Source organism: Abramis brama, assembly GCF_963993115.1.
Source record: "Abramis brama genome assembly, chromosome: 10".
Lineage (NCBI taxonomy): Eukaryota > Metazoa > Chordata > Actinopteri > Cypriniformes > Leuciscidae > Abramis > Abramis brama.
In genome coordinates this window covers 6,920,269-6,932,308 of record NC_139972.1, presented here as the reverse complement: position 1 = coordinate 6,932,308, position 12,040 = coordinate 6,920,269, and the positions used below count along the sequence as shown (strand labels likewise).

The following is a 12,040-nucleotide window of genomic DNA, read 5'->3' as shown; positions in this document are numbered from 1 at the left end:
TATTGTGCACAAGATTTATTAACTAAATCACAAACATAACTAGACAAACATACATATATTCATACATACATACATACATGCATAGGTAAAAGGGTGAGTGATATGGAACCGGAAGCCGGAAATAGAACTATGGAAAAGATCTATTTAACTATGAAAAGAACCATCAGCTTATCATTTTCAGAGCACCTCATTAAATTGATACTTTCATGGTCTGTGCAGAGGACAATTCTTGAAGTGGTTGAAAATTGAGTTCGTCGGTGGGTCCATGAGTGTCAAATGTCACTGTACAAGTTGCAGTCGTTTTCTTCTCTGCTGGATGGAGAAGATATGATGAACTTGCATGGTGGTTTCGACACTGATGTGGTTGAGAGAGAGACCTTTTTCTCCTGGGGGAGCACATGTTGTGAGTCGAAGCCTGCAGTCCAGGCCTGCTGAGGCCACGCTGGACAGCACGGCATCCTGAAGTGCTGAGAGTGCCAAGAGTTGATCGTTAACCCGTTCAGTGATGGTAAGGTTGTATTTTTCTGGATTGAAGAAAAGGCAGTCTGACTATCAAAGTGAAGATGCAAAGGCCAGAGAGAAGAGCTAAAGAGGGGGAGGTCACTGTGGACTGTCTCTAATAAAGCCTGAGAACGGCCCCACCCCTCCTGTTTGCTTGACCAATGAGAAGGGTGGACTTTCTGGTGGGAGTTTCCTCTGTGGGGAAGATTTATGAGTCTCTGTTCTAAGCATGCTCATTTGCAATGGCACGCTGGATTGGTTTCTGAAGATGAAACTAAGAAAGATTCTTGTAATACTAATATGTTGGACAGCTAGCGGCATATCATGTACACAATCATTTCGATCTTCAAAATACCCATATATAGAGACCAAACATGGTATACGTGAGGTTCCGTTAACTGTTGGTTCTACAGGGTGGGCCATTTATATGGATACACCGTAATAACATGGGAATGGTTGGTGATATTAAAGTCCTGTTTGTGGCACATTAGTATTGGGGGCAAACTCCTCAAGATGGGTGGTGTGTACTAATATATACTAATGTGCCACAAACAGGACTTTAATATCACCAACCATTCCCATGTTATTACGGTGTATCCATATAAATGGCCCACCCTGTATAATAAAATACATAGTATCAACAGATAATAGTATTAATAAACACAACACAAGACAGTAAATCATTCACAAATTGTTCTGGAATGCATGTTAATTTCATGTTAATCAGTTAATCGATAAATGAAAGCAGGAGAGTCTGTTCTAATATCTGTAGGTTTTGTAGCAGGGCCCTATTCACATTTCTAAGAGTCATAAAAACAACTTATCTGATCGTTGTCAGGGTAACTAAGACCGTCTTGCCCTGTTTGGGGGATGGGACCACAGATCACAGAGTGAAGTTTAAAGATTTTTCTTTGGCACATATACCAAATAATTGTGTTTGATTTGTCTCAGTCGTTACAACGCGCTTGTCGCGCTGAAACACTGGCTAACACAAATTCACAACATTCTTTTACAGGCGTGTTCTTATGAAGCGACAGATTTGGGCTGCACATGTTGAACTGTATCTTTCTTTTCGAAGTGATTCCAATCATTCAAAACCATCATGGCGAACAGCGCGCATCTCTCAGCTTAAGTAAATAATCTATTATCTATCGGCTTTGATATATCTGCCTAATTTTCTTATCGGATCGATAACGATAACATCAAAAATGACCATTTATCGGCCGATATCGATATGTGGTCGATATATATCGTGCATCCCTACAAGTTACTGCCATCGATGACCAGGCTCAACGCGTCAGATCAAGATGAGCGTGCCCGCAGTTGTGTCACAGCTACCGAGGATTTCACTGCGTTGATCCATCCTGCAATACTCGATTTTTTTTTCTGTGTGTTAAAGTGAACTGGAAAAATCGCCTCATGCCGAACAGACCAAACGGACAGCTGTCCACAGAGTAAGTGAATATTTTAAACATGACGCATGTATAGATCGACCCATATTATACCTGTTTTCACAAGTTGTGGGATTTCATGTGTTGCGTGATATCTCTGCGCCCAAGTAGCAATGCTTCGCCTGTGCTTCCCCCTAATCTAGTCCCATGTCAACATCTGCCTAGGAAATCGCCTGGTGTTAATCTGCATCGCTATTTGTATTCGTTGTGTACTCGCAGGCCACAAGAAGTAATTAGTTGTTTTTTTTATCACTTTTACTCAGGACATGCTAGCTGGCAACAAAGGATTCCATTCATTAAGCTAAGCTAAGCTCGCGCCGACCCTGTCAAACTAAAAAAATGCATGCACTGAGACAAAAATGCATTTGCCCACCTATCTAAATGTAAACGGTGTATATATAAGTGTTCCTTTAAATATATCTAGTCTTCATTAATTTTAACAAAAAAATAAAAATAAACAATCTCAATATTTTATCTTGCGGAATTTACCTGAATGTATTTGATATAGAACTAAATGTTGATCACTTGCAACAGGTTTTTATATGACCATGAAGGCTTGATAAACTTCTAAAACTCTTCTCACACTGAGTACAGTGGTACGGCTTCTCTCCAGTATGAATTCGCTCGTGTGTTTTCAGAGGTCCAGACTGAGTGAAACTCTTGTCACAATATGAGCACTTGTAAGGTTTTTCTCCAGTATGAATTCTTTGGTGCTCTTTCAGATCACCAGCTCTAGTAAAGCTCTTCCCACAGTCAAAGCACACATGATCTCTCACTTCATCATGTGTTTTCTGGTGCCGTTTAAAACTGTTCAGTCTTGAAAAACTATTTCCACAGAGAGAACACACATAAGGCTTCTCATCTGAATGAACTTTCAGGTGATCTTTTAGACGTGATGATGAAATAAAATCTTTACCACACTGATCACAGTTAAATGGTTTTTCTCCAGAGTGAATACGCAGATGATTTCTGAGATCAGATAAATATGTGGAACTCTTTCCACACAGAGGGCATGTATACGGTTTCTCTCCAGTGTGAATTCTCATGTGTTTATTAAGGCTTCCTTTTTGACTGAAACTCTTTCCACACTGAGTGCATGTATACGGTTTCTCTCCAGTGTGAATTCTCATGTGTTTGTTAAGGTATTCTTTTTGACTGAAACTATTTCCACACTGAGAGCATGGATACGGTTTCTCTCCAGTGTGAATTCTCATGTGTTTGTTAAGGTATTCTTTTTGACTGAAACTCTTTCCACAATGAGAGCATGGATACAGTTTCTCTCCAGTGTGAATTCTCATGTGTGTCTTAAGGCTTCCTTTTTGACTGAAACTCTTTCCACACTGTGAGCAGGAGTGCAGCCTTTTGGCTTTTGTTCCTTGAGTTTTGAAGTCACAGTGTTTCTTTACTTCTTTCAGTTCTTCTCTTAGCTCTGTTACTTCCATCTGATCTAGAATGAACATATCAAGTAGTTATAATCAGTTTAAGGAGGATAATTTCAAGGAAAATTCAAGTAAACACAAACAGAAAACAAGAGAATGGGTTTCTGTCTGTGTGAGTATAAAGTATCAGATCTTTGATGTTGAAGTTTTGTTATATGATTTTCATTAATTTGAATAATTAAAATGTGTTTGACAACTGCTATATACAAGATTAGGATAATTTAGATGAATTTCTAAATCATTTATCTACCAATAAACTACTTTTTAATTAATTCACAGCTACTAAAGCAGTCAACAATGAAGAATCAAGAATGGACACCAACCTATTTGTTCCTCAGTATCTTCATGTTTTATTCCGGATGGTTCTGGATCACTCATGTCTTCAATCTCCTCTTTAATAAACTCCATCTTTAACAGTCACACAGATTTCAGCTGCTACTCCTGGAGTTTGTCCTTCTCTTGTAGGATGATGGGAATGTTCCAGTATTTATTGGTGAATTGTTGTGTGAGGGACTTCACTGCAGGTGTGAACTGTGATCACCGTGTGATACTGACGCCCACAGGACCAGATCTGGAATTGGAAAGTTACTGAATTTATAATGAACTAAATTAATTACTTGATAGTTTAGTGAATATTTTTGCTGTAATAAATCTTGTTTTGACAAGGTTGCATATTATCATAATATAAAACAGATCTATAAGGTCATCCGTGTCAAAACAACCAAATTTTAGAAACTTCCCCGGCTGAAATTTGTTATATATTATTAAAATAAAATTCTGAAGAAAGCCAAACATAAATGTGATGGGTTTATATTTACTAAGTTATCCAGTATTTTGTAGAGGGGGGTAAAAATTACTTTAGAAAGATGGCAAATCATTATTTTGTGTTTACACCAAACGTGCCGCACAAGCCCTGAAAAGTGAAGCCAAAACGTCTCGATCGCCCCCCTGGTGACTGGTCCTAGTATAGGTCATAAGCCCCGCCTCCCCACGTTATTCAACAGGACGTGAGACGAACTAAACAATTAAATTACACTCCAAATGTGGTTTCTTTCATTTGCTGTCGTTTTTATCACGCTGATGTAAGTTCAAGTGTCTGTTTCAAAAATAAGTTGGTTTTTAGTTAGTTACGTGATGCTATAAAAATGGTGGTGTAACCAGCTGTGATTGACAGGTTCTCCGAGCAAAGTAGTCACTGAAGCACCAACGGACATTTTTTTCGGGATCTTCGGAGAACTGAGGAGATTGTATCTACTTTATTTTAACAAGCCTCTCGTCATACTGCAATCAGTTTTTTAAAAAGTGCACTCAGGGAGAGTGCATTCTGCGTGAAGGTTGAGTGAAGGCGGAGCGTTGATTTCGCGGCTTTACTTCCTGCTCGCTACTGCGCAGGTCTGGTCCCGAGATCGCTACTGCACAGACTCAAGTTCCAAGATGCCAGCGCCATATCGGGACACTGGCGGCTTCAGTTCTTACCAATGGAAAAGAGCGAAGGGATGCGTCCATCTTTTTTTACAGTCTATGGTTTACACAGAGATTGGTAGGTCCCAATGTTCAAATTGTGGAATTTTCCCATTTTCAATGATTGAAAACCAAATATGAGTATAACTTCTCAAACAGTGGATACTTATTTTGTTTAAAGAAGAATGTATGAAGAATAACTAGAAATGTATCTTGTTTCCCTCTATCAAAACAATTGCATACAACCAACTCTGATTGCCAAAAATACACTGAAATTAATATTTCCAGTATTTATTGGTGAATTATTGTGGGAGAAAAAAACATAAAAGAAAAGAAACAAGTGAATTTACACTTAATTACTTTCATTGCATTTAAATTGTGAACATTTGTTTGAAGAAATTTTAGAAATATAGTATATTTTAATGTGGTTTGATATTAGTTACATTTAAATCAAGGCTTGTTTAATACTTTCCCAAAGTCTGAGGCAAATAACTGAGTCATCATGTTTTTGAGCTGCTGAAAAACCTCTTTAAAAAATCTGCCATGTCTTTAATTTTAAGAGTAAAAATTCCCCCGCAAATGTCCTACCATATTTCGCCGAACACCGTAATTTCTGAATCACACAAGGTCCCCAGATAATACTAATCCAGTGTGAATAGGGCTTTTGTCTCTAAAAGTTCCCTGTTTTCACCTCATTGAGTTTCACTTCTTCACTACAACACTTGGACAACGCTTCTTTCTATGATTCACTACAGAGCTTTAAAGTATAAAACTCTCTCCACATTAGTGCGGCTTCTCTCCAGTATGAACTCGCTCGTGTGATTCCAGTGCAGACAAACCTTATTCACGATATGAGGGCTTTTACTCTGGAGCTGGTTAATGTTAAACTCTGTAATCTGGTAACATCTCTCATCTGCAGACTGGAAATATACGGCATCCGGAGAAAATATTCCACATCGTTAACAGTGACATATTCAGCCTCAACTGGTGAAAATTTCAGCTCGTCTCGTCTCTCTCGCTTCTCTCTTCTGCGCAGGCGCAGTGCGCGATGTCATCATGTTTCTTAAAGGGGCCGCATGTTATACCATTGTATTCAAAGGGTTAGTTCATCAGGGAAAGTAAGGCTGCTTCTTCTTCTTCTTTGGGGTTTTACGGCAGGATGCATCCAATTTGTTGCATTACTGCCACCTACTCTACTAAATTCCCTTTACACTATATTCTCTTGTCCAATCCGGGTTCTTTTAAAAAACCTACTAAATATTCCCTGCCTTTCTGTTTCTCTGCCAGTGGTGGACGAAGTAAACATACCATGTACCTGAGTTAAAGTAAAGATACTCAAGGTAAAATATTACTCAAGTAAAAGTAGAAGTGCTGCCTTTAAGCATTCACTTGAGTAAAAGTAGAAAAGTATTTGCCTTCAAATGTACTTAAGTATGCAGGTACTATGATTTTTTTGTATGGCTATAATGTCCTATTATATTTTTGTCACAAGACTCTTGCTTAACTCAGTCTACGTGAAGACTCTAATGTCACTCTTGGCTCATCAATCTATTAATAAAATGACATTAATTAGTCTATATATATATATATATATATATATATATATATATATATATATATATATATATATATAGTTATGGGAGCAGCCAATTTCCCTCCAAAATTAAACACCAAAACGTATTAATGCAGTGTTTCTGCTACTCCCCAGAAAAAAAAATGCTATTATATGCAAGTAACTTTAGTGTCAACGTAATAAGCAATGTTCATTATGCGTCAATATTTACCGATAATTGCTGCAATAATAGCTGCTGCTCTCTGCCCCGCTTAAAATCATTGGCAACGCGATTTGTTTGGAACTATCTCGGCGGCGAGATCACAGTAGGCTTGTCTTCGACTTGAACCGGCGCTGCACACTGCACAGACCAATCGGTGAATGACATTAAAATACCGCGAGAGCGATTAGAGAGTAGACGGCTCTGTATGCTTTTTTCAAGTCGAACAAGCCTAGTGTGTCGCAACCTCTTATATACTGTCTATGGTCGCAACTCTCATATTTAACGGCTCTGGTTCGCGCTTAGTTACCGACAAGCAGGGTCGGCGCCAGGACATACGGAACGAGGGGGCCTCGTTGTGTCACTGGGGGGGCATACCTCTCCCACCCTCAATAATAATAATACACCCACTTTTAATTAAAACAACAACAACCATCAAGTCACCATTTAGGCTACCCGACGCGACGATTCAGAGCAACGCTGCCTACAGCATTCTCATAAATAATAAGGACCAGCACTGGCTATATAATCAATCATAGTAACAAAGACAAAAAAGCAAAAACAGTCTGTCTATCTGTCTATCTCTGTTTTGATCTGTGTATCAATATTTCTCTATCTGTCGAGTGTCTATATACACTCACATGATGGACTTTGAGTTAGAAGAAGAGTTGAGAAATACTGATGAGCTCCTTGAAAAATAAAGTTATTGTACAAGCATTGAGTTTAGTATATTTTCTTAAAATTGTCCTGTTGATTTTATATTAAGTCACAATATTAATTTCACAATGACTGTTACTTTATTGGTCAATAGTATGCATTTATTAACCCTAACAAGACATTAAGTAATATTATATTTCTTGAATTGTTGGCTAGTCATTTGTTATGCTTTTAGGGAAGACTGGGCAAAAGCAATGTGCAGCCTCTACTCTCACCCCCTACTGTTCAGTGGAGAAAGAGGGACAGCCAAGGTGAAATCATTTACAAATATCCAAGAGCCAAAAGGAAAAGTGTAGAACGTAAGTATAAGGTACTCACTGTATATGCTCATAAAAATGATATAGGCCTATATGTATAATGCTCCATATGTGAGTCCAGAATCCATACTCCATATATACTGTATATAAGAAGCAATTGCACATACACACACACACACACACACACATATATATATATATATATATATATATATATATATGCATGCTTCTTAATCATTAGCTCTGCAATATTGAACATTATGTAAAATTGTGCTTCTGTTTTGTAAATAGGACTAAGAAGTGACCACAACAGCCTTTCTGGTAATGTTTAGCTACATCAATATTATGTTGTGTGTATTTGTATCTCTTTGTGTTTATTTCTTTTTTCAAAATTTTTAGCAGGTCCACTTGTTATGTTTGATCTCCTTATGGCCTTAAACATGTTCCGAGGGGAAATCTTTGCTTACCCCCTCTTTCTTCAGAAAAAACTTGCAGACATGTCACAAGGGAGCATTACATTTTTCTGTTCAGATGTAGCCTGCAAATACTTCCCATATCTCCAACGTGTGTCTAAACAGTGCCCTGAGCTGCAGTCTTTACTGGACATGCATCCTTTTCTGTCTGTGATGCATGCCAAAGCACACTCTTGGAAATGCGAGGTATATTGCCATGCATTTTAAGCATGTAATAATCAGAAGAAATGCACAAATTTTAAATGCGTTGATTTTGTCGGATTTAAAAATTGTTAGGTCAAGTACAGTGGGGCCTACCAGGAAGGAGCTGGGTCAACTATTGGTGAGGAAGTGGAGCAGGTGAACAGCTTCCTATCTAGAATTGCTGTTACAAGCAAATACATGTCAAACTCAGGTTTGTTGAATTAGGTATGAATAATACAGAATGATTTTTGTTATATACATACCTCTCATTACATTTTCTTATATTTATGTTATAGGCAGAACAGACATGATTACGACGCAAGCCATGTCCTGGAATAAGCGTAAGGTTCTCAATTTGGGACAAGCTCTAGTTAACAGATACGCAAAGGTATAACTTTCTTCTCAGTCACATATTGCAGTTGGGATTTTTAGGTTTTACTCATTTATTCCTATCTAAATTAAAGGTGTAAAAAGTAAATCAAAGTCAATCAGTAGTAGGGGCCGTATCCACTCATGATGGGGGAGAAGAGAGTGAGAGAAAGAGGGAGGGAGGGAGACATTACAAAAGAGGGGAATATTACTGGAAAAAAAGCAATAAAGGGAGGGGTGTGTTTGAGTTTATTTTAAATATCCAGTGTTTCTTAGAAATTGTTTACTGCACCTGTAAATGAAATGCAGGACTTTTTCAAGCTGACTTTTGTTTTGACTATTTTGTAGACTCAGAAGGCTCTTCAAGTGCAGCAACACACCTTGGAGGCATTGAAGACAGAGCTATCTCTTCATGATGATACTGTTCATCAGTGGGTTTTAGATGTACAGCAATGGGCAGAAGGTATTGTTTTGATTTCCTTTGTTATTATTCTTATTATTGGCAGGTAATACATAAAGCTGCTTTTATGCATTTTCTTGTGTAGAAAATGACCGACATGGGAGTGGTGATGTGAGAAGGTTGCAAGAAGAAATAGAGGGACTAACAGTCAGCATCAAAAGGCGTACACAACGTCTGTACAGTCAAACAGGTGAAACACAAACATTGAGAATTTACCATGTTATTTTTTAACTATTATGTCATTAGATGTCACATCGTATATGCATTTATTTCTTTGTAGCTAAAAAAGTGCTGTAATGTTTTTTATTTTTTATTTAATTCAGATAGCAACAAGCGACGCCATTCTTTGCGTCTCAGAAGGAGTGAGGAAAAGAAGAAGCTAGCTGCTGCAGTGGAAGAATACAACAGCATAGCGGATCCATCCCAGCAGCTTGGCTCAGTCGAAGACTTCTTTACAGCTGAGACTGTTGCTTGGCCTTGGCAAATCCCTTGCAGTACTGGTATGTTCTATATAACAGGGCAATTCAGTTATGTTCCCAGAGAGCCACAACCAGCAGAGTTCAGTTCCAACCCTAATCAAACACATCTGCCTGCAATAATCAAGCAATCCTGAAGACCTTGACCAGGAACCAAATTGAATAGCACTATTCTGTAAGACAAGTCTATGTCATTGTTTTTATTAGCAGGCACTGTATGTAATGACTCTTTTGTTAACCTTATTTCAGAATTGGCTCCTTTTCTCACCAAGAGGAAGGTGTTTGACAAGGTGATGGCAGTGAGACGCCTTCAGGAAGAGAGAGGTCTAATTTGTAAGGAAATGAAACAGCACTGGACAGTCCTGACACAAAAGATGTCCAAATTCGAAGCACTGATTAATGAGATAAGTTCAAAATGTAAGAAAGTCTTTAAACATTTATTTGCGCTTGTGTATATATCGCATTGTATTTTTTCTTAATGTATCCTTTTGTTTTTCAGCTCTTTTTCCAACACTGTCTGACACTGCATGCAAAGGTCTCCTCTGCATTGTTCGAAAGAAACATTATGAACTTAGGCATTTAATGCAGTTGGTAAAGGCAGGCTATGTGAAAATTTTCAGCCAACAAGATTTGATGTCTGAAGAAGAGAAGTTTGAACAGGAAGATGACTTGCAAGAGGAAGGGCTCTCAGAAAGCGACAACTGCTCAGATGATGAACATGATTTTCCTTAAGGCACCATCAAGATTTGTCTGGGAACAGACCGGGGTGTTTTTGAACAATAACCTTATAAATTCCACATGCCTAATATTACATCTAAAAAAAACTACTTTGATGATTAAGATCAATGGAGCTGTCTACACTTAAAGGGATACTCCACTTTAAAATGACAATTCTGTCATCATATACTTACCCTCATGTTGTTTCAATCCTTTATGAATTTCTTTCTTCTGCTGAACAGAAAGGAAGATATTTAGAAGAATGTCAGTAACCAGACAGTTTCTGGTCTCATTGACTTCCATAGTAGGAAAAAATATACTTCGGAAGTCAATGAATGTGTCATGGTATGTAAAGCACTTTGGCCGACATGTGTTTTTAAATGTGTTACATAAATAAATGTGGATTGATTGATTGAGCTCTTTTCCTCCCAATTTTTTAATGATTTAATAAAAAAAACTACATACAAATCCTTACCATGACTTTTTTTAGTCAGATCAATGACATTTGGGACAAAACACCAAAATATTATCATTGCTCATACTTAGTTATGTGTTACAGTGACAAATGGCTGAAAAGTGCATATAAGCAAGATTTGTGATGCAAAGTACTGATGCCCAACACTTGTTCCACAGGCCAAAGTCATTGATTGAGAAATAAATGGAGAAGCTTATTTGATAGGTCCTTCTGCTATAACTATGAATTGGATAATAATTTGTTGGCTAGTCTAGCCTAGTATTATTATTATTATAACATTTCTGTGAAATATTTCTGTATTTCATCAGATAGTCACATTATACCCATCAACAACTAATACAAGCATGATGTAAGCATAGAAAAGGGTGGAAAGAGAAAATAGAGTATTCAAATATAAATGTGATTCAGCACAGTTCGTTGTCCATGATTAAGGCTGCATTTATGCATGTATGTATGTAAGATAATATATGTGTATGTTGAAGGGGGTGGATTGGAATCCACTGCTGCTTCAATGTATTATAATCAAGGTATTAATCAATATTTTTTCCTTCTAAATATCTAATGAGTTGAATGACTTCTCTGGAGATTTTACTTTGTTATAGAAGTTACCAGTGTGATTACTGAAATGTTCTTTCATGCATTCTTTAACGTCAGTATTTGATATTTGAATGTAGTAACATTGCTTGCCTATTTACTATTTACATTACTTGTCCATTGCTTCCAGAAATTAAATAGGGACTGGTTTTGTGTTTGAGAAAGGTCTTCAACATGTTAAAGCATATAGGGTTCATTGAAGTCTATAGTTTAAGGGACCATTTGTCAGTTAAAGCCTATAGTTTCCATTTAGACTAAAGTGTCTGATCCTGAGAGAAAGAACTTGTTATCTTGATGTTTTGAGACGAGACTCCTGTTTATAGTTAGAGCCTGGCCAAATCCAACCTTGGAAAAGATGTGTGTCGGTGTGTGTGTTAGTCTTCTTGGTTACAGGTTAAGGAACCACTGGCATTGTTGGAGATTGACTGAGTTGTTGTTCGAGACATGCTGGCACCCAGCAACCCAAATCTGCGACCTGGAAGGTCACGACGTGCCTAACTTCAGGGTCCGAGTGTCAGCGGCATAATCTATGGAGATATGCTTCTGTCTAGCTGTATATGTGTGGAAAATTACTATGTTTATCAATTTCTTAGCCAATCAGAATCATTCAGCCTGTAAGTAATGACGTAGCTTAGACCTTGGAAATGGTGTAACTGCTGTGATCTGTGTAACTGTAAGCGGGGCGGCCTACGAAC

At 37.8% G+C, this 12,040-nt stretch overlaps 2 protein-coding genes across 2 annotated transcripts; one reads left to right on the top strand and one right to left on the bottom strand.

The window, feature by feature from the left end:
• LOC311090797 (uncharacterized protein) lies at positions 1-5,890 on the bottom strand. The gene is made up of 3 exons (XM_084126333.1): positions 5,692-5,890; positions 3,715-3,962; positions 1-3,399 (listed from the first exon to the last, which is right to left on the bottom strand). The coding sequence occupies exons 2-3, from the start codon at positions 3,797-3,799 to the stop codon at positions 2,474-2,476; spliced, it is 1,011 nt and encodes a 336-aa protein (XP_083982459.1). The 5' UTR covers positions 3,800-3,962; positions 5,692-5,890; the 3' UTR covers positions 1-2,473.
• A 2,214-nt stretch (positions 5,891-8,104) lies between these two features.
• Positions 8,105-10,420, top strand: LOC311090495 (uncharacterized protein). The gene is made up of 8 exons (XM_084125793.1): positions 8,105-8,257; positions 8,348-8,465; positions 8,551-8,642; positions 8,972-9,086; positions 9,169-9,273; positions 9,407-9,583; positions 9,809-9,976; positions 10,059-10,420. Exons 1-8 carry the CDS (start codon positions 8,204-8,206, stop codon positions 10,289-10,291), a joined length of 1,062 nt encoding a protein of 353 aa, XP_083981919.1. The 5' UTR covers positions 8,105-8,203; the 3' UTR covers positions 10,292-10,420.
• The last annotated feature ends 1,620 nt before the right edge of the window (positions 10,421-12,040 follow it).

Coding starts and splice junctions, on each gene's coding strand:
- LOC311090797 (XM_084126333.1), bottom strand. CDS start 3,799: ATGGAGTTTATTAAAGAGGAGATTGAAGACATGAGTGATCCAGAACCA. Junction 3,400..3,714: donor AGATACTGAGGAACAAATAG/GTTGGTGTCCAT, acceptor TGTTCATTCTAG/ATCAGATGGAAGTAACAGAG.
- LOC311090495 (XM_084125793.1), top strand. CDS start 8,204: ATGCATCCTTTTCTGTCTGTGATGCATGCCAAAGCACACTCTTGGAAA. Junction 8,258..8,347: donor CACACTCTTGGAAATGCGAG/GTATATTGCCAT, acceptor AAAAATTGTTAG/GTCAAGTACAGTGGGGCCTA. Junction 8,466..8,550: donor CAAATACATGTCAAACTCAG/GTTTGTTGAATT, acceptor TTTATGTTATAG/GCAGAACAGACATGATTACG.